This window comes from Phoenix dactylifera, chromosome 17, assembly GCF_051530095.1.
Source record: "Phoenix dactylifera cultivar Ajwa chromosome 17, Ajwa_hap1_PhDact_Kaust_v1.1, whole genome shotgun sequence".
Classification (NCBI taxonomy): Eukaryota; Viridiplantae; Streptophyta; class Magnoliopsida; order Arecales; family Arecaceae; genus Phoenix; species Phoenix dactylifera.
The window spans coordinates 17,824,450-17,846,691 of NC_143206.1; the positions used below are offsets into that span (position 1 = coordinate 17,824,450).

Consider the following 22,242-nt stretch of genomic DNA (forward strand, 5'->3'; position numbering starts at 1 on the left):
CATAACACCAATGAAAATTTATTTATGCTGCTGTCGCTTTGTTATTAATGTTGGACAAATATTATATGGGTTTCTTTCGTCAAGAAAAGAATCAGGATCCTTTGCTCTACAATTTTTGCACCATAAAATTCTATACCATCATGAATGGTCATCACGTTATTCATCTCAGAGAATGATAGCTCTTATTCATTTCTGAAATACAATAAGATATCATCTTTGTCTTTATTTCTTGGGTGCCCCCATTCTCTGGTCATCTCAAAGTAAATTTTGATGGTAGTATATCGGCGGATGGAGTGTCTAGAGGTATTGGCTTTGTCATCCGAGACCATCTCGGCAGATTGATTGCAGTTGGAGGCCGACGCACACCTAACCTCATTGCACTTGAGGCAGAGCTCCGGGCAACCTAGGAAAGGATCTCTTATGCTAGAAGGGTACTGGCTGCATAGTGTGTACACCTCGAGGGTTATTCTTCGATCGTAATCGATTGGATTCGGAGAGTGGATAGGTATGATGACGGTCATCCCCTCATCCGAGAGTGTTGCAGACTGCTCCAGGAGTTCAGTGAGGTTCATATATCACACGTGTTCAGGAAGGTGAGCAGTGCTGCAGACTGGGTCGCTACCTTCGTCACCCGGCATTCTGAAAAGTTTTTGTGGACATCGGTGGTGAGCATACCTCAACTCTTATACTTTTTACTTTCTTTTGATTTGGCAGGCTGTACTCACGTTAGAGCTATATGAATTGTCATTTTTATCAAAAAAAAAAAACAGAGAGAGAAAGAATCTCTCATCTTCGAGATGGATGATGTGGTAGTTATTCACTATAATACAGGAATCTACCGTGCAAAAGTTGCATAAAAAAAAATCTGAACGCAATGTCCCATCTATGGGTGCCATTTTTTCTTGTCTAAGTTCAACTTTTAATATTTGGGAGCTAGCTTTTCATTTCTCTATTAAGATGCAAGACCAATTCTGGTTCAAAAGCATGGAAGGTAAATTCATCTAAAATACTTACCAAGTCTAAAACTTGACGGAAAAATTCCCAAACGCCCAACCCTGGAATCCTTTTCCAAATGGTGTGGGGCTACTAGTGCACCGCAACCCAATGCATGCAGGCATCTATAAGCAGAACTTGTCCACATCTCCTAGAAAGTTGAAGCTTCTCTCCCGCATGGGCCCTGTATCAAATCGAGCTTAGCTCTAATATGTTACAGGGGAAAGGATATGCGTAAAAACCGTGTATGGGAATACATTAAGCACCATGGAATACCTTCTTCCTTGTGACAGATCTTGATCTCTCTTTTTTTTTTTTCTCTTGTTTAAATAAATAGATAGTTGGGCGTTGATTGATGACGGTCCGTTTGGTTTGGTGTAAATGGAGTACGCAAGAGCCGTGCTTTTTGTATTCGGCATCCGAACAGAGAATGTTGTGCCTCTGTTTTTCACCCTTATGCGGCTGCTGGATTCGGCGTCACCTGCTTTACGACTAGCATCTGGAAATTAAAAAAAATTATTATTATATAGGTTAATTAAAAGCATTCATCACAACCATCCTAACCTTTTGGGCCCCTACCTAGAACCCTAGATCATGCCTACAAACTTGTATTCAAATATGAAAACATCAAAGGCTGATACATCTTGGATTAGACTGTTGCTCCATAATAAGACCAACCAATGGCAGCTTACTACGTGGAAAGGTGCCGTAAAGTAATTTAAAACCCTTCTAAGGAGCGGCCGTTACGCCTCGTCCCACCAAGGCACGTTCCGTGCTATTAAAGCGAGTGTTGTACATAACATACGGACGGTTACTGAGCAATTAACGCACTTCCGTCTTACTCGGTAATAGACACCGACTCTCATCTCATATAAACAATGCCCGGAGTCCCCCAAATACGCGCACTCTTATGCCCTCTTACTACTTTTTCTAATTTTTACTATTTTCTAAAATTTTTGTTTAACTTAAGCACCGTAGTGTCATCCGGTGAATAAAATCGAATAGCCTTCAGTGTTGCTTTCTGTTTTGAGGTCAGATTCTTAGCTCTAAACCAATCTCTTCATCCAAGCACAGCTTGAACCGACGATTCGCCAACTTGTCCAATCTTCTCGGCTCGGATTTTGGTGGCGGCAAAGGCCATCCAGGCCATCCTTGTATATATAGCTACAAGCCTGTCATGAAATCCAAGATGAAAAAGATTGAATTATCAATGCTATTGTTGGCGAAGATGAACAGGCAGAACCTATCAAAACTCCATAACAACCAATTCCATCCATTCTGGGCATGGTAATACCCACGAGCATTTGAAAGCCTAAGATAAACTTAAAGACCCCAATATAAATGTATTTAGAAGCCTCAATGCATAAATAAAAAAAAAAGATAATAAATTTTTTTAGGTAAGAAATACGTCCTAACATAAATACATTTAGGGATCTCAATGCATTTATAGCTATAAAAATACGAGGCCCTTGATGCATTTAGACGCTCGCCTTAGAACTTACAATAATAAGTGCATTTGAGGGGAGGGCCTAAGGATTAAGCCGGCCTTTGTGTATACCTTTCAGGTTCTGCGGAAATATACAAACCACTAGCCTCCAGTGGGGCCATCAATCAGATCCAACCAGTCCATTTCAGTAACGTCCATGAATCAAGGTGGGCTCCCCTCCATCTAGTCATGGCGGACGCAATGCACCGGAATCCATGCCTTTCTCACTTTTTTTAATGCTCCTCGACCACTCCCACCTTCGAGCTGCACTGTATTATTCCAAGCGGCTCACATTTGGACGGCGCTCGCTGTGGACGCGGACGGTAGCTCTTTGTAGGTTGATTTTGCATATGTTCTCTTGCATGTTTCATAATATTTTGTTTTCGAATTTTATAGGATGTATTGACACTAGAATGATATTATCCTTCCGTTCTATTAAAAAACAAAAACAACAAGAAGAAGGAGAAGAAGAAAAAGAAGAAAATGAAATCCACGGCGCTCCGACCGGTAGGTGGCAGGAACATCAGGCGCATTGGCAAGACAACAGGAAAACAGTCACTCTAGCAGGCTCTTTGGCACGGTTCTTACCGTGCTGCTCTCCTGTGCAGGCAATGCCACTTTCTGACAACAGATTTGGCACTCAAACCCAAATCCACAATGTCATTAGATCATCAGCAATCATGAAAGAGGAATGATTACACCTGGATTACCCATTAAGAAGGACCATGAGGAATGATAACAAGCAGGGGGCCATGAGGATTGGCAGCAGCAGCAGCAGCAGCAGCAGCACCAGTCTGCTGCCAGATCAAATACAGGTCCCTCTATGAAGCTCTTAAGGGTCGTAGCGAACACAATCTGGCCCTCGAACATGCTACCATCATACCTGTAGCACAGTTCGGCTCCAGCAGCTGTTCAAATTAATCACTCCAGGAGACAACATGTCCACTCCATCATAGCCACCATGACGTGTGCATATATATAATCCGAAAAAGATGCCGATCCATTCGGCTTTGAAAAAGAAAAGGGCTACGGCCCTATGCCTTTTGTTCTGAGGGTGACAGATTGCACTGTTTGGTGGTTGGAACACGACAACCCTGCAATTTTCTGAGAGTCTCAGAGTATTAGAAAAAGTACTGTATTATCTCAACCGCGTTCAATTCCCAGAGCAAGCAAAGGAAGATTTTCTTGACTGGTTTGATTTTGATGCATGACTTAATTAAATGCACGGATAATCTTTTCTAGAACCATATACTCCGATGTCTCCGATCAATGAAAATTCCGGGTTGTTGTGCTTAAGAACAAGAGCATTCAACCCTCCCAACAAGTAAAGGTTGGAGGAGATTAGCAGTTGCAGCAATTGTGGAATCAGCAGACAGGCTCAACACAAACCAATACAGAAATTAACTGCCGGATATCAGTTTCTCCCAGATAAAAAGAATAAGAATAATGGCAAGGCAGTAATATCACACCTCTAGGCAAAAGAGAACCACTATGCCTCATCACACCATATCTCCTGAAAACAAACAATGTTAAATTAAACAGTATCAGGCTGTGAAAGATCGATGCGTAAATAGCTACAACGCAGCAGTAACATTTCAATTTGCACCAGCAAGTAGTTCGGCAACTTCAAGCTCGGTTTACACACTTCAGAATTCCAAAAACTCAAAAGCTTAATAGCACTAACAGATTTTGGCACACTGGATCACATACAAGAAAGTCAACTCGTTTAAATAGGGAACTGTCGTTGAACCTTGTGCTGCAGCACACTTGATTCATCTAGATTAACAAAGGGCATATGCACCAACAAATTAAAGCCTCAAAGAGGCACAAAGGACCCATTATACACATTTTAGCATTCAAATAATACTTGAACTAAAAGGAAAACTTCTTAGCAAATATTATATGACAATGACATTAAAATCCCAAAGTCCAGCCTCATGACAAGAACAATTTGGTTAAGACTTAAATAACTCTCATAAGGCTTGAATTCCAAAGATTCTTTAGCAGAAAGTCAAACATGATGTGTAGAAAACAAGCTGACAACTGATTAGCCAAAGCATACTTCTAAATGAAGGTATCAAGGACAAAGCCGCTCACATAATATGCCGTGCAGATCTCATAAGCAAGAAAATAACTTAAAATATTGTCTTGAGTCATGTAGGTTACCAGACTGCTTGTCTAATTAATCATGAGAGACTGAATATTGAGCTGTCTATAATCATAGTGAAGTGATCCCTCAACCACATCCCTAGGCAACCCTAAACTGATATTTTAAGAGAGAGCAGCCATCTAGTGTCCCTCAGTTTTTATTCTTACAGAGCTCAGACACATCTATAACGAGTGCTTAAAATTTTCAGTTCTTAATAATGCAAGGATGACTAATACTGTGTTAAGCTACGAAACAAAAAGAACGCTGATCCTAAAATAGCGCTTAAAAATGTGATTGACTGGCATTGGATAAGGCTTCCAATGATTAAAAAGCTTTATAGTGCTGGTATCACTAGATTTGGCTACATATTGCTAACAAATTTATCCAAAAAATACTAAATGTGGCCCCATTATCACCTCTATCTCAATATCCAGACTAATAATAAAAGGAAACTGAGGGGGTGGTAACTTCTTTCAATGACAATCATCTCCACATTTCTACATGAGAATAAACAAGGGTAGACCAGTTAAATTTCTTAAATAAGGAGTACGTGCTGTAGTGATATCAATGCTTTCATTGACAGTTTACATGGTCTAATTTTTTGCGCTTAGTTCATTAGGTAATTTAGTCATCGAGCAAGTTCTACAAATATGTTTTAATCTTTCATCCCATGATTCTTCATTTTACATTGATGCATGAAGTCTTCACGTTGCACTTATTTTCATATAAAATTTAGATAATACAATCAATGAGAAATTATGTTCTCGTTTATTGCTCCATTCAGCCATATTACAAGGATACAAGCTTATCTTATAGAAAACAATTCCTCCTATATGAAATTGTTCTCGAGTTTGTAGATAAAAGGTAATTGCAATATACATCAATCAATCAATGACCACTTGCTCTTTGGATATTAAAGTATCATATTAAACAATACTCATTTTCAAACTTTGAAACAACTAACAGGAACCTAACAATCAGTATATTACCTCATAGCTCATAGGTTTTTAACAGGTGATCAACAATCAATCTTCCTTCAACCACAACAGCTGAAAATCCTGACAATAACCAAAACAGCTTCCTATAAAACCCTCAACTGGACTCTTGCAAAGATTCTCTCACCAAGGAAAGATCTTGATGATATTCAGAACCAACGTCACACAGAATCTAGGTAAAAGTGGACCACATAGTCCCCAATCCTACGCATACCAGATTGAATTGTGGTGAAGTATGGGTACCAAAAGGTGAGCCGAATTGATAGTGATCGACCAGAATCACACCTAACTAGAAGGGAAACAAATTGGACTTGATTAAACCCAAATGATATTCATTGAAAGTTGGATCAAGATCACGAACAAAGAATCAAACAGAACCCTGAGAAAAGATATTGAACTGCCTTTCAAGTAGGCTAGTTGAACTTCCTTTCAAGTAGGCTAGTTCAATATGATCGAAATTGAGGACCCACACCCAGTCCAGGCACATATTAGGTTAAAGAAGATGTAAACCCTGCTGAACCACTTGCAACCTATGCAAAATCCTAATTATGTTCACAATATATGGAAAAGGCTGACGATGTGTTAGATTCAAGTGATTTCCATGCAATTTTTAATTGTTTTGATGCATGTTTTGGTCTACGACTAAACATCCTTTTTTTCAAATGTTTACTTCAATTTTCGAAAGTATTTTATTCTTATTCCCTCAATAAAAAAGTACAACTTCTCTTGCTACAAATCATTCCTTTCCAATTTCTAAAATAAGCTGAATCTTTCTTTTCTTTTCCTTTAACGTTCTTAATATGGGCATTTATATTTTGCAGTTACCCCCATCACAATGTCATAAATGATAGGAGTGCATATCTTAGCTATAACAATGTGCCTAGGTTATTGGTTTAAATATTAATTGCTATAGATTTAAGAATCAAGTTATTGGTTTTCGATTTGGCAATACCCAACCTCAATCCTATAAAAACATGATTTGAACTAATTAATATTTGAAAAAATTATACGAGGTAGACAGCAGCCAAAGGGTCCTCTACTGCCTAGGCATTAGGTGTGAGCCTAGAGGTCACGCTGGCCCAAATAATAAATTTAAAAAACTAATAAATACTTTGAAAAGTGAAACATAACATATCCAAAAAGATGTAGTCAGTCAAGGGGGAGTTCCAATCTGGCTATACACAATACTAGTTCATACAATTGATCTCATCCTTCATATTAAAATATGATCAAAACATCAAGGCAAGGTGTCTCCAGAAACAGTTAAAAACCAATAAAGTCATGTGTCTAGTTTTTCATATCCAAACCTGATTGTTGGCAATAATAGACCAATTCATCGGATACCAATTTCATCTTTAATTGACATAATCCGATAATAAATCCCTGAGTAAAACGTGTAATTAGCTCTTCTATTTAGACCACCCACTAGACCAAGACCAATTTCAACACAATCAGCAAGTAAGTCCAACCCTAGAATCAATAAAATCCAGACTTAAACTACTTCATCTAGCCCCTAACTTTAACCAGGCCCAGCCGTCTCACAGGTGTGTGTCAAAAGTAGAGTTGGGACTTGGAGTTTGGGGTGGGGCCTTTAAAGTTGCTGCAGATGTAGCCATACAAGAGGGGGAAGAGAGGAGAGGTGAAGATAATAGAGGAAGGGAGAGGAGCAGGCAAGAAGATGACCCAAATGGGAAACGTAGGAATTGGAAACATAATATGGATTCCATACCATATCATATTAAAAATTAATACCAAATAATTCTAGTGAACTGAACTTTCTGCTGGGAGTGGGAAAGACCAATGATGACCTATATCAGCATGGAATTCTTTAAAGAATAAAATTGTGATCTTGGCCCAAAGAAGAAGCACAAGCATGAATTTCATCAAACATTCATTTTTTCAACCGAAGTTAGTCGAAACCTATAGACAAAAACATCTCAATGAAGTTAGCATTGACAATGGCCTTCATTCTTAGTGCAATGATGTAAAGTGGGAGCATATCACTAAAGCAGATACTAAGAACATTGACTGAGTAATGGGTACTAATGATCCCTAAAGAACAAAATTACCAAAAAAGTGAGGCATTTTCCCCATTTGCTTCCACTCACAAGAAAAAATGTCTCGTGGAATCCTTATATACTTGGCAATTGGTAAACACAAGTCAGAAAAAGCAATTCTAATAATAGATGTGTAACCTTGTCAAGTTAAGCTTGACCAAACAAGTTTTGTTGGAACTTAATCTATATATCACATGACCAAACAATCTCAATTGATTTTCCTACTTCTATATTATTGCAACTTCAATTCTTCTTCAATTATAATCTTGTTCTCTATTTTCACGGTTCTACCATAAATCTATGGGTTCCATTCTAGCAGTGTGATTATAGCAAAGATGAAACTATTTGATTGGATGTGCTCTGTTGGTTAAAGAAGTAGTATGATGCAATTTGTAGAACATAATTAGAAAGATTGTTCAATAGTTTATTTATAAATGGCATCCCACAGATTGAATTCAGTTTCATGAAAATGCAAAACCTATACTTTCAATTGCTTTTACTAATAATAAGTCCAACAACAAGAAACAAGACATACTAACTAAATGATACTATGGAGCACTTCTATAACAATGGTTCACATTAGATTCAGAAGGTCTATTTCATGTGTATGGCTTGTTACCCTCTCATTTATTCCATGAGCAATGCATTCACACTGAATCTCCCATTCCTGGAACATATTAGCACAACTCATTTGAGTAGGTCCCTAAGTTCAATAGTTCATTATCATGGGAATTTTGGTTCTAGTGCCATTTTAAGGCATCATATCTCTATTTAGGTGGAGACGGACATAAATAGTAAATGTCACAGAACAAAAATTTAAGCAACTTCATTTGTGATGAAAAACAATGGTTGATTAATTGCTTAAAATTTAATAATGTGACTTCCGAAAGAATTTATGCATGTATACTTTAACATTTCCCCAATTCTTCTTATTAAGATTGCTTCCTTCATATTTCTGATATACTTCCAATATCATAAATGCAGTTCTCTAATCAAACTGGTGTGCCCACAATATCATCACACACTAACTATGGGTCATAAGAGATGACAGTGTGGATAATTGAAAAGAGAATGGTTTTGTTAGCATGCTTGATCAGGGGATTTTGTCACAAAGTAACATTGTGAACCAAGAAATACCATCTTTTTTCCTTGCATAGACTGAGGTCATTAGAAGATAAACTATTAGAAATTTGCATTTCAAAAATTTAGTTCTTGATACACATGGATCACAGATCAAAAAGCAAAGGAGAAGAATGAGATAAATTTTCAGACACTGAAAAAAAAAAAGAAATTGCATCCCATGTGATTATGTAACAACTTTCTATAAATTTCCTTGACCAAGGTTTCTGAATTTCGGAAAGAAAGATATATTCTGGTTATATGGCAATCTTCCATTCACAAAGACACTCTCACCATTTCAATCCTTGAGACAACTATATGTTCCTCAAACAGTGTTGACTGGATGAAGCAGATCCTGCCCTTTTTAAACAGCTTTTGTCTCCTTGTCCCTAAACTTTGGATGACAAAAGAAAAGTTGATTGTCAGAAGACATCTCAAGAATAGTTGTAAATCACTAGTTAAAACTCCAAATTATCAGGAAAAAAAAAAACAAAAATTCAACTTCAATGGAAAGAGTACAAAGAAAAAGGTTGCACAATGGGGAAAATGCTAGAAATAATATACTGTCATTTTGGAAAAAGTAAGGATAGTTCAATTCCTGCAGAGACAACATAAAAGGCTAGAGAATTACAATAAAAGATGGATTGATGTAAACTAAAGTCTCTCGCCATTCTCCTTCAGATTATCTTGAGCTTCTTGAAAATCTAAAGTTCCTCACCATTCTAGGACCATATCAGAAATCTAGATACATCCTCAGACTTTCTATAACCAGATCATGCTTACAAAAACAAGTCAAGAAGCATAACAAATTTGGGTTATTCACCAAGGGTAAAAATTTGTATATCAAAAAAAAAAAACAAGAGAAATCAGGGATATGTCAAAGATTAAAATTTTTTAAAAAGAAATATATTAAAAATATAGAAAATATTTAATTAGGCATTTATATGTCTAATTACACGAAACAAACAATCCTTTCACCTAAAGGAAGCATTCTTTTATCCACCCTATTCGAGAAGATAAAGAGAAAGGAAAAACACAGCATGCACAGATTTATGTGGTTCGGCCACACGTCTACGACCATAGACAAGGATGGAGAAGAGATTTCACTATAATCAAAATGATAGAGTACAAGAATAAAGCCGCCTCTCAATAAAATTCTAATTCCAATACACCCCAGTCTCAAACTTTCCTACGAGAGGAAAAACAGATATACATCAAAATACTAGCTTGGGCCTCACAACTCGTGCAGCTTGAACTTGTGCAGTCTTGCTTCCCATGCCGCCGGAATGCACGACCGACACAGGCCATGGCCGGCATTGTGCCTCGCACGCTCGTTGGCAACACTTCTCCAAATTTCTTGAACAGAATCACGGAGCAGGGTGAACCAAGGAATTCAAGGCATGCTTAACACTCCACATAAATCAATGTAAACACCTCTCTCTCACCCCAACACACAAACATATAATTAGGAGAAATTTTTCAGAAAGTCCCTATTCATGATTTCTAAAAAAAAAACATTTTGCTTTGCATTTAATTTACTGCTAATCAATGCTAAGCATTCACATCATAGTCTACCTTGTCCTACACCAGTGGATGATTTTTAATTTCTTGTGTTTTCATCAACTACCAAGGCTAAATAGTAGACTTCAAAGGTGATTGTTCTACCATAAACCCGAACTGGTAAGAAAAAATTCTCATTCATCCATCATACCATCACTATGTTATCTAGAAAAAGGAAGGACCTAAGCTAACGTGGAACTTGTTATGAAGGATGTGAAAAGCTTGTGATAACATAAGATGCAGCCTTAATTAAGATTAAAAAAATTACCAAGGCCAAAACCTAGACCATGGAGATAAAACTTAAAGGTCATATTTATGGTTATGAATTATGTTATTCCATCACATCCGCTCACAACATTGGAGTGTCGCTCAAGTTTAATACCTGAAGTTGATGTTATAAGGTGCACTCAAATACAGAAATACTTATTCGGTTGACCCTTGTAAATCGTAACACTTAGTCTCAATATTTAATAAGATAAGCTTTTTTACAATGTTAACCCAATCTTTATTCTTCCCTAAATAATTGGCATGATGTCAAATCGTTGTGCTGCACCCCCTATTGCATACTTAACAAAGTAGCCTCTATAGTTTGCATCATTTACATGAATTGAATGGTGATAAATATGGATCATCCTAATTTTGGCTCCTTCTAAATTTTCCTCTAAGATATTCCTCAAGCGATTACTTATGTAAATAAATATTTCATCTTTCTTAATCTCACCATCTTTCAATACAAACTGTAGAGGAAGTCTACCCCAAAAATTTAACCAATTCTATTTAAAAAATCTATGACCCGAAAATTTAACCAGTTCCATTTATATCTCCCTTTCAAGTTTAAAGATTCAAGTAGGAAGCTACTCTAGTACCGACTTTGATCTAGAATTTCCTTTCTCCATGCAAAGACTGAGTTCCTGTTCCTAAAGCTCAGAAACTAATATAAACTTCATAGCATGTGTGCATCTCAAAAATATTGTCTAATTATATTAACATGCCTGAATACTGAAAAAATTGGACTGTGGTGTTTGAAGAGAATAGAAAGTTAATTGAGGCTGGAAACTACACATAGAAGGTAAGAGGCAAGAAAACATGGCGGATGAGACTCACACTAACAAATACCTCTTGATAAGATACAACAGATAAGCATGGCAGCAATGAGGATACTTACTAAGGGAAGTTGCACCAATCATGAATAAGTAGTGGAAAATTGTTTGAGATAGAATAGGCATGTGAGGCCCCGGTATAAATATAATTTGGGTTTTTGTTGAAAAGGTCAGGAATGATGAGAGGAAGACCTAATAATAACATGGCAGGATTGACACAAACAATTTAGCCCTTAATAGGAATGGAGTTCACAAAATTAAGCTACACTGTCTAGGACAAGGTTCGATGTTTATGCCTGTAGCTCAACCAGCAAATTTGTCTAATATAGCATCAAGAATGGAGTAAATATCACAACATATACAAATATACAAATCAGTAATCAAAAAATGTGTCCTCTGTTCCACTTGTGATAAGGATAAATGATTTCATGGCATCTAAAGTTTTCTCTAAATAGGAAAAAAGAGAAAATCAAGCAATAGCGTGCAAGCATTAAAGGCTATGAAAATAATACGATTGCAAGAAATCTCTTTGGTGCTTCACCAAGAAATACAAGTTTTTATCAACTAAGAGTTCAATTTCATACATCAGTTTAAATATGTTAAACATGATTTATAAGTCACATATTTATACATGAACCAATTTGCAAAAAAACCAGCCATTATGGCTTGAAGAGGTATTGATACAGATGGTTTTTTTTAGTTGCTTACATTCTGTTTCAGTTTCCTATAAAAAAAAATTAGTGAAGAGAGAATTTTTATTACTTCTATGCATAGGTGTGTTCACCTCCCTTCAGGTCATTTATGCCTGGCTCATGTCCATTGGATAACTACCCAGCACTCTTAAGATCATCACAAATTCCTGTCAAAAGAAGGCAGTGCCATGCTTACCTTTGGGCTTCCTAGACTGCAGACTGCAAAGACTTATGTGAGACAATACCTTTAGGTGCCTAAGGGCATTCCGAGCATTTGGTACAGCCACTGATGCTTCAAAATCTACATAGAGTCAAAGTACCTGGCCACAGTATATTTGACAAAGTTAATATCTGACAATTCAAATATTTGCATTTAACAATTATTTGGATATGTTGGTATAAGTAAATGCACAAAGAAACATGAAAATACAGGATAGTTCTGGTAATAACTTCAGATGCCCATTGGTGCCATCTTCAGTCACGTGTAAGGGCTTTCGAGGACGGCTTTCAATCTGAGAAGACAAGAATAAGTATTTTACATCATAAAGCATGTCCACATGCTTAATACTGCATTTATGACAAAACCATATGCAGTGGTACAAGATGTTAAAACATGCCTTAGTAAGATTGATGTCTCTCATGGTAAAAACAGCAACGGCCCTAAAAAGCACATCAGGTCCGTCTTCTATAGAGAAAACTATGCTCGTCTGAGAATGACAGAATAATGGTGTCATCAGTCAGATGAAGTAAAAAAGATATGGACAAGAAATATAGTAATTGAAACATAAGTTCAATTTGCGCTTCCATATAAAGGAAGCTTAATGATGTTATCTTTAAAAAATAACTGGATACTTCTACTGCTAACCATACCTTAAATGGCTTATTGATACCTGGAATAATTGGTTCTCGTCCCAGTGTATAAACTGATTAACATTATCAGCGTCATCTATAAACAAGAAATATTTTAGTGAAGTAAACACAAGTATCCATGAGCATCCAATCAATGAGAATACAGCAAACACCTGGATATCTTGGGCAAGAATATCCAAACCATAGATTTCAGCAGCCAATGGACTGGCAAGTGGCAACTGCCCCTGCAACTTGGAGTTTGTGGACAGCAACAAACCAGATAGAGAACACGTTTAATAAAATTTTAAAATGAAGGAAAACAACAGTAGAAAAAGAAGAAATCTTGGATCAGCTGGAAATTTTAGTCTCAAATTTCCTTATCATCCTTGAATTTTACTTCGATCCACATGACATCTCAAAAATGTTACTTGAATTCTAATATTTTGCTCATTAAATTTAGGAATTGATTACGGAGAAAGAACAAAATTGGACCATAAAACTAGCTATGGCATCTCACTTTTGCAGCTCCTGCAGTATCATCAACAGCTTCTCTAACAACTCCCAATTTTGTCAGCTGCTCACACTGTGAAAGGGCCTGAGGTTCAACTGAGTTAGCACTGAGTCACATGATATTTTAATGCTTTTTCAGCTAAAAGAAAAACAAATATACTGAAAACAAAGGCAATGTGTACTTGAGAATGGCTGACAACTCTTTTTAAATCTTCATATTTTACACCACTGTTGACTAGGAAGCAATGCCAAACTGCATATTTTACTTCCCCGACAATATGCAATTTATGACGAAGTAAGATGCTGCCACCCAATGAATTTTCAATGGGTAGAACTGCCCAATCAACAAGCCACCATTCAACTGCCTGCAAGAGGACAAAAATAATTTTAGCCTAAGCATAATATGGAAACCTTGCAAATTGACCTTTTAAACTTCTTAGCAAATGATAAGTCATTGCTGGATATCATGGCTTAGGAGTTCCATCATCAATGCCATCCATTGGAAGCCATGTCAAAAGAGTGGCCAAGATGATACAGGGATGTAAGATATAAAGTCGTGTGTTTCATCAAGCGAACCAGTAAAAGAATCAGAAGGGCTAAACAACATGGATTGAAGTCGGGTAAACATATGAAAGAACTTGCCGCAACAATGTTGTAGTACTTAAAAAGCATAACTTGTAAAGAAGGGTTCACAAAACTAGGCCTTGATATTTAAGAAGAGCCATAGCAACATTTTATGGTTATAGCTTCCCTTACCTGTGCACAAACGGAAAGTTTTGTGCACCTTTATGGTAGCAAACTGGTCTTTAGTAGTCATTGTCAAACAAGAAAGAGAATTCCTGCAGCTTAAAGTCTCTATCCATGTTATAGACCAAACTATGAGTACATCTCTCCATCCACAAGTTCTCAAGAAATCGTACGGCCTTACATGCTTTTGCTCTCATGCAGTTTTTCTTTTGAATGCTCAACATATATAGAGGATGTCACATAGAAAAGGTCGGTTTCTCCAGTGCAAAAACCTCTTCAAAGTGCTTGATTTCTCCACATAGTAGAAAAGGTGGCCAATATATTACTAACATAATTTTCCTTTCAATCCAGACAATATCAGCCATAACTTGGTTCCCATAATGCCTAATGAATCAGATCACATAGATATTTCAACATTGACAAAATGAAAACAATTTAACATAAATAGGATCTAGAAAAATAAACAGAAATATTAAAAACTCACATCAAAAGCAGTTTCGAATAGTTCGCATCGAACCGCCTTCTTGTATGCCATTTTTTTTTTTTTGTTAAAAGATAGGAGGAGGGAGGGGGAGGACACCTTACCCGCGTAGCAGCTTCCACTGGGCTCCCCTTCCATCAGAGAATATTCGATGCAAGCCGCAAGTTTCTGCATACACTCCCCGATCCGTGGGTTCCCCCCAGTGGGTTCTTCACCCACATGTGAGTACGTCACTCCAGCGCCACCTTGGTACCAGTGGACCAGTAGCGCTTCCCTTCAAAGCATCTTGGGGCATCCGGTCCCCAAATTTAATCGACGCGCATTTCGAATCTGGACCACCCCGGTGGAAACAAAGCCCCGTATGCACCTGGAAGACCCTAAAATCCCAAAATCCATTGTCCAATCCACACCAATGCACAAGCACCATAATACAGCAAGCGAAAATAAATTTCGAGAAATCAATACCGACTCATACAAAGAAGAGCAAGAATACAAGATAAAGAACAATTGAAACCAGAGTATGTGCAAGAACTCCGAACCTGGTACGCGACCCGCAGACGAGACACGTTAACCGAACCAGAGACGTCGGACACAGAGAGAGGCTCTGTAACAAACGCCAGTGGAGAAATTTTGACGTCAAAAGAGGTGAAAGCAGAAAACAAAAGGCAAAGGACCACAGCCGAGACTGCCGGAAAATGAGAAGTTTGCCTTGCTGGGTGGCGACGGAGGGTCCTTGAAAGCGATCTCGGGCTGGAGATCTTCGAAGACGGCATTCAACTCGAGAGCTCCGATGCCGTTGTTGCCACCGTTGCGGGAGTCTCCTTCTTGGACGGAGGCTATCTCGAAGGCCCTCCGCCGCTACCTAATGGCGACCATGGAAGGGGTTTTTGTGGGTTTTCTCCTGCCCTCGCCGCCGGTGGAGCTCCGTTGGAACCATCGAGTGCGAGCGACTGCCGTGGAAGCCATCGTTTTCTGCGAACGAAAGAAGAGAAGCCGAGGGCCTAATCCCTCGTTCTCTCTCCGGTGTTTCGTTGAAATAAAGAAGTAATGACCAGGGAGAGGCGGAGGACTGAGCTCTCGTCTCCGGGCAAGAAGAAGCGAGAGACGGATTTCCGTTACGGGCCCCGATTGGATACGACGGTTCAAGCGCGAAAGGCCGATCCAATAGGCGGTCGCCGACACCGAAACGCTTGGGCTATGTAACGGAGGTACCGGAAATAAAACACGTGGTTCGTAGCGCGGGCTATGTAACTGCCTATTTGATGCATCCGTTACATTGCCAGGCTAGACAAGGATAGCAATCGTCGATCGAGTGAAAAATTTATCAATTCAAATTTAATCTATTTATTAAATTAATCAATTTTTTAAATTTAAACCTGTTTTTTTATTAAATAGGTAATTTGATCCGACCGTATAACTCATTTATTAAAAAGTTTAAACATATTATAGGCGGATTAGGCAGTTTTTAATGAATTAAATGAATTTAAAAAAATTTGATTCAATTATTACGCAAGTCAAAATAAACCAAACATTTAAAATTGAATCCAACCTAGATTTAGACGGATTAATCTATTTACGATCCAAATCTATTTATATTAAATCTAAACCTACTTAAAGTAAATAGCTTGCAAATCAGATTAACCGATCAAGCTATAAATTGCCGCTGTTAAGCACTACCCATCCAACTAACAAATTTGTGCTTCCGAGATGGGTTACTAACAAATTCTTGTTTTAGGGAGGGTTTCCGGCCTGACCAGTTAGATTGATATAGTCTTGTCAATTTGGATGTAAGAATTTATGGACTCTATTTATATATATATAATTATATATATATATATATATATATATATATATATATATATATATATATATATATATATATATATAAATATAAATTTATGAATACGATTATATTTAACAGCTGTTTGAATATTAGAAGATGTTATCGGTCTAATGAGGTCTCTCGACCTTTGGCAGAAACAGGGAGGAAGCAGGGCAACCAATCTTACTTTTCAGGGATAAATTAATAATTTACTTTTGAGATAATGTATTTTATCCTTGAAATTTAGGTATCAGTCACTCCAACAGTCCTCTGATTTTTTTCCATCTCTTTCAAAGATTTCGTTTTCACTGCAACTTCAAATAATTAGGCCCCATCGGAAGACCTTATTGGCCAATAAGATCTTCTCATGCCGGAACAGGCCTTAGTTTTATTCATTATTGAGAAATTCGGAAGACCTTATTGGCCAATAAGATCTTCTTATGCCGGAACAGGCCTTGGTTTTATTCATTATTGAGAAATTTGGAGGTATAAACGTGAAAAACTGGTATTCTACCACCTAATTACTCTTGCGACTAGCTTTATAAAAAAAATATAAAATATATAAATAAATATATTTTATCTTATCAGCTTAGGTTTTTAAAAAGCTTCCAGGACAAGCGTAACAGAAGTTCTGAATCTAGGACAAGCGTAACAGAAGTTCTGAATTTGAACCCTCTCCGCACTTTTTACTTTTATTATTAAAATTTTCATACGTTGAACTCACCTATTAAAAAAACATTCGACCCACATATAAAAAAATATAAAATATATAAATAAATTTATCTCATTATCAGCTGCTTTAAGCTTTTAGTGATTTCAACAGGCTTGAACTCCAAAACGTGCTTGGGCTCGAATAGCGAACGTTTGATGTTTGATGTTTGCTGTAAACAAATCCAAGATCAGAGCTCAAGCAAATCTAAAGCTTGGTCTACCTCAGCCAAAGATAATTCCGTGCAAATGATTGGACACTTAACCTTGCCAATCCCACAATTCCTTTCACATATTAAAATCATTAAACCATGAAATACCACCGAGTATCATTAAGACTGATTAAGATGCTCGTGGTAGAGAGGACAATGCATGGTGATGCAGCAAAAAGTTGGCAATACCACCAAACACAAACATTAACAAAAGATAGGCAACCACAACCGGAATCTTATTGTAAAGATGCTTCTCACAATGATCTACTTCTACTTGCAAGATAGCATCTCAAACCAGCACAAAACAACCTGCTACATCCACCGATCCATCTCTTAAGCCTCAACATATCTGGAAAGGGCAAATAAAACAATGTTAAACAAAACAATAAAGCTCCTTCCTGAAGCATCCCAAGACCATATATGATTGCTGCTGCTTTTGTGTGTGTGTGGGAGGGGTTGCCCTCAAATATAATAATAGCTTTGGAGATGCTACAACACATACCCCAGCTCCGAAAGCTTAAGATGGGCTTCAGCATAGTCAACAAAGAAAGCATCCTCATCCTGAGAGCATGATAGCCACGCCAACAATAAGAATTCAACAATGATTCCCCGACCGAAAATAGCTACACAGTACATAGAGAATATGTAAAAGCTAAGAGCACATACAGCAGCATATTTTTCCACAAGAGGGCGGAAAACAGGATCAGTTAGAAGGGCCTTGTCGGATGGCAGCTGGAGAAGGCCTTCTTTATCTCCATTCAGGAGTTCCCTGTGACAGCAAACATACAAGAATCATTCCCTCCATGCTGAAGCAAATAGATTGCCAAACTATTGACAGAGAGAATAGAGATATCCTTTTCAACAATTAAAGCACCAAACACAAAAACTTAATTATGAAAAAAATGGCTTTCATCAAATGTACTCTGGGATTATTTACAAAATGAACTAAATTTACTTTTTTGGGGGTAAGATGAATTGATCTTACTTGAAGTATGAGTTATCAAAAATAAGAGGATTTGAAGTCCAGGCTCCCTCAAAACCAGATCGCTCCTTGTGGCATCTTCCCTAAAAATTCCAACAGCAATTCCAACATGGCAATATTGTTTTATAAGAATCAAAAGAAAAAAAAAAAAAAAAAGAAGCAACAGCTGATTTTTTTTCCCCACAAAATATAAGCAACAATTTACCAGTGTGTGACCACCAGACAACGCAACTATATCCTGATCACTCAGACCCATGTGACCAAATACATCCCTAAGATGATCAGAACCTGAAAGATACAAAAAAAAAAAAAAAAACCAAAACAGTTACGACCCTTTTTGTGGCAACAGCGACAAAAATCTAGTTGACATCAGGATCAGTGGCTGTCATCTGTGACAAGAACAGCACATGGAACTCCCAAAGTTAAAAGGCAGTGATAGCAAACTCTTCTAGCAACTATAATGTGCATCGCTTAATACACTTTCAAAGAAGGTGCGATTTGAATTCTACAATTGATATATCATATAAATAATGTATATATAATACAATTCACGTGTAATAAACAGATACATTTTCCAAAATACCAAGACGGCCATCTCAAACTCCATCCCCTCTTACACCCTGATATATAGGCTCTACATAAGTGCGTAACAACATGCAGCATGAGGACCTTCCTATGCTAAGATGAGGGGTTTAGTTTTGTCCAACTTGGTCTGTTAAGCATGCTAGTAGGAGTACAACATTGATATGGCCGTTAAGCTAAATGTACAAAATCGGTATTAGAAGCAATTGTTGGCTAGAAGTTACGAAGACAAATAAACCAATGAATTCATAAATATTATTTAATATACATTGAAAAAAGAAAGCGTACCCTTGGTGGCATCAGGCAGGCGGCCTTCCTCAGGTGGTTCAGACTTGTCCTGAAACAAACAGGTGCCAATTATCAATACAACCGACCTACATCCAATCAAATAAAGAAAAACCCAGAAACATATACTAACGATCTTAACTAATCCGGTCATTTGGGAGGCTAGTCTTATTAATATTTTTTAGGGCTTGGCAGCAGTGATCGCAATAACATTATAAGACCACTTGTTACATCAAAGAGTAGACTATTTAAATCCAACTCTTTGAAGATGACGGGTATAATAATTTAACATCAAGTTTATAGTGCACGAAAGCCTACCGAGCAGACATGGAAGAGCCCAATAGACAGGACATTTAAGATTTAATATTTAAATCTTTAAGATTTAAGATTTAAATAATACATAAAACATGTAATCCAAAATTTGTCTTTTTTTCCTAAAGTTATAATTTGAGTAGATCATTAGATCATAACCGGCAGCCTAATGCACGAGGCTACTGTCATCCTGGGGTGGGTGTACATAGCCTTACCCTCATATGTGAAAAAGCTGTTTCGTTGTTTCGTAGGCCTTCAAATCACCTTGGATCGTTAGATCATATATGCAAGAAGAAAAGATACCAATGGTCTTTCACTCCTCAAATTGTAAGTTAAGAATGGCATTCTATAAAACTATTAGTGAATAATGAATTGCTCTGATATGTAGCAATAACTTATATGCAAGCAAATACATTAACTATACTGTCAACTTCGTACTGTTATGATTTGCAAGAAAATCAATTTGATGCTAATTTTTCAAAATATAGTTGTAAACATAGTATGTCGGTAGTTATCAAAAGAACTTGTTTTTCTTGTTTATACCCATAACGCCACCATTTCTACATAGGTCGTGCAAGACTGCAAGTCCACCTAACCTTTGTTCCAACCATAATGGACCACTCTGTCTACAAACCTTCCACAATTATGTTTGTTCTATTTGTCATACCGTCAAATTCAAGAACATAATTAGAAACTTTAGAAGACCCAACATGTTTATTTGACATTTATTTTCAACGACCCACTTATAAATAATAAATGCAATCGATTTGAAATTTGCGATGATGAAGGAACTTGCCTCCACTGCCAAAAAACAAACAAAAAATTGTTTTCAGAATAAACCGGAGAACTATTCATATAATTATCTGTAAATCTCAGAATTTATTGGCATCATCTATCAGCTTCTTATCTCAGGGCATTTCCAAAAAAAAAAAAAAATCAATTTCAAAAAAAGAAAAAGAAAATTACATCCACTTCTGTAACACCCAACTACAAATATCCACTCATTAGAACTTCGGAATATTGTCAAATGCTACTCATTTTTTTGTTTTCAAATATTCATATAGAATCCACAAAAACACAGCAATATATTTACTGTTCACAAATAAAATCAGTATTTTCTTAAAATTACTTAGTCAAACGTATATTTCAACTATTTTTTCTATGAATAATCTATTTGGGCGAAAAAGGAAAAATCCAGCAGCGGCATCACCTTACTCTCTTTAATTACCTTCCCATCTCAGTCTTGTCTAATCTAAGTGCTGCTGCCAAACCTAGATCCAACCATCTCAAACACTTTAATACTTATATACATGAGAGAGAGAGAGAGAGGTATACCTCCCTTCCGGGATGGAAGGGGATCTCCGGCCCTCCCGTGACCTCCACAGCTACGACCCCAGCAAGCTGCAATATTTTAAGGACAAGAAAAGCATATAAATAAAAGAAATCAAGAAACATAGGCGCAACTAAATATAGCATTTTTTTCGAAACAGATCCAAGAAAACGGACCTGGTAGAAGTCGCCGTAGGAGAGGATAGGGAACTGCTCCTTGATCGGCTCCAGCAGCCTGACGGCGATCTCCAGACCGCTATTTGCTCCGTGAGCCAACTCCGCCGGGAACCTCATCGTCCCAAACGGCCCTCCCGTCTTCGTCTTGACGTCGTAAGTCCCCGCCGAGTGCCATCTATTTTTTCGTAAAAAAAAAGAGCCACTTCTTAATTCATTATTCCATGAAAAGATACAAAGAAATACGAAAAAAAAAAGAGAGCGATGGAGATCGATGGATCATACGCGATGCGAACCATCAAGGGGGCGCAGTTCTTCTTGGCGATGAAGCCGCGGAGCTTCCTCTTGCACTTCTCAACGGCCTTCTGGTACTCCTCGCTCACTTTCGGGTATGCCTTCCCCATCGCGTTGCCGGGCTTCTTGAATCGCCGCGCGTTGCACGAAAAAGAGAGGACGGAGAGGTTGCCACACGCTGAGGAACGAGGAGGACACCTTATATAGGCGTCGTTCCTCAGAGACGGAACATTCTAGTAGGCCGTTTCCCACCGTCCGATAGAGCGTAACGTGCGGCTGTTATTTTTTTCTGCACATCGACGGCTGGGATCGGAGGTATGGTGGTGGATGTGCGGCTCGCATGCCGTGGTTGGTGGGTCATTTTTTAAACGGAATGTAATAAACGCTGGGGTAATTATATCATTTACTCCTTTGGGTGGAAAAGAAGGCAGGAGGCCGGCCGGAGCCAGGTGAAGCAAGGAACGCCAGTGTGAAGCGGTGCGGGGGACGATGATTCCGTCGTACAAAATGGGGTGAAAATCGAAACGCTGGGAGACACGTGGCGCGAGATCAGTGGTTGGGCTGTTGACTCGGCTCCGGACATTCGTCGTGCCACGTTGGCGTTGTCCGAGCCGATTTTTCGGGTAATTTATTTATTTATGCTGGTGCTGGGCTCGTGCCGTGCACATTCATTTGAATTGATCGTGGTGTCCTGCGCTGCGGAGGGCCACGTGCAGGAGCTGTTGACTGGTCAAAGATAATTTCATGGTCCGTGGGGAATGGGCAGCTCTCCATTTCGGCGTTGCAGAAGAAGCCCCAAGTTTC

The 22,242-nt window shown here is 38.0% G+C and overlaps 2 protein-coding genes across 15 annotated transcripts; both read right to left on the reverse strand.

Annotated features, from left to right (window-relative positions):
• Window positions 1-2,854: 2,854 nt before the first annotated feature.
• On the reverse strand, window positions 2,855-16,547 carry LOC108511298 (arogenate dehydratase 2-like). 14 transcript variants are annotated; one of them, XM_089928135.1, is made up of 11 exons: window positions 15,278-16,547; window positions 13,693-13,875; window positions 13,518-13,595; window positions 13,042-13,251; window positions 12,769-12,858; window positions 12,582-12,663; window positions 12,397-12,471; window positions 12,222-12,318; window positions 9,094-9,193; window positions 3,949-3,992; window positions 2,855-3,583 (listed from the first exon to the last, which is right to left on the reverse strand). In XM_089928135.1, the coding sequence occupies exons 1-7, from the start codon at window positions 15,509-15,511 to the stop codon at window positions 12,446-12,448; spliced, it is 903 nt and encodes a 300-aa protein (XP_089784261.1). In that variant the 5' UTR covers window positions 15,512-16,547; the 3' UTR covers window positions 2,855-3,583; window positions 3,949-3,992; window positions 9,094-9,193; window positions 12,222-12,318; window positions 12,397-12,445. The 14 variants fall into 14 exon arrangements, with proteins under 14 accessions (XP_089784261.1, XP_089784265.1, XP_089784266.1 ...); XM_089928139.1 differs by having other exon boundaries at window positions 2,855-3,992; window positions 13,042-13,245; XM_089928140.1 differs by having other exon boundaries at window positions 2,855-3,992; window positions 12,602-12,663.
• A 988-nt stretch (window positions 16,548-17,535) lies between these two features.
• On the reverse strand, window positions 17,536-21,649 carry LOC103706644 (L-ascorbate peroxidase, cytosolic). The gene is made up of 9 exons (XM_039133047.3): window positions 21,430-21,649; window positions 21,148-21,322; window positions 20,977-21,042; window positions 19,333-19,381; window positions 18,668-18,750; window positions 18,466-18,545; window positions 18,147-18,249; window positions 17,983-18,041; window positions 17,536-17,829 (listed from the first exon to the last, which is right to left on the reverse strand). The coding sequence occupies exons 1-9, from the start codon at window positions 21,546-21,548 to the stop codon at window positions 17,814-17,816; spliced, it is 750 nt and encodes a 249-aa protein (XP_038988975.3). The 5' UTR covers window positions 21,549-21,649; the 3' UTR covers window positions 17,536-17,813.
• Window positions 21,650-22,242: the final 593 nt, after the last annotated feature.

Bases quoted from the DNA above. Each gene is read 5' to 3' on its own strand.
- LOC103706644 (XM_039133047.3), bottom strand. From the start codon at position 21,548: ATGGGGAAGGCATACCCGAAAGTGAGCGAGGAGTACCAGAAGGCCGTT. The intron at 18,751-19,332 runs GTACGCTTTCTT...TGTATCTTTCAG, and splicing joins CCTGCCTGATGCCACCAAGG to GTTCTGATCATCTTAGGGAT. The intron at 18,250-18,465 runs GTAAGATCAATT...TTGCTGTCACAG, and splicing joins TTTGATAACTCATACTTCAA to GGAACTCCTGAATGGAGATA.
- LOC108511298 (XM_089928137.1), bottom strand. From the start codon at position 15,511: ATGCCGTCTTCGAAGATCTCCAGCCCGAGATCGCTTTCAAGGACCCTC. The intron at 12,859-13,041 runs GTATCAATAAGC...TGTCATTCTCAG, and splicing joins ACGAGAACCAATTATTCCAG to ACGAGCATAGTTTTCTCTAT. The intron at 12,664-12,768 runs GCATGTTTTAAC...TTGTCTTCTCAG, and splicing joins GAGACATCAATCTTACTAAG to ATTGAAAGCCGTCCTCGAAA.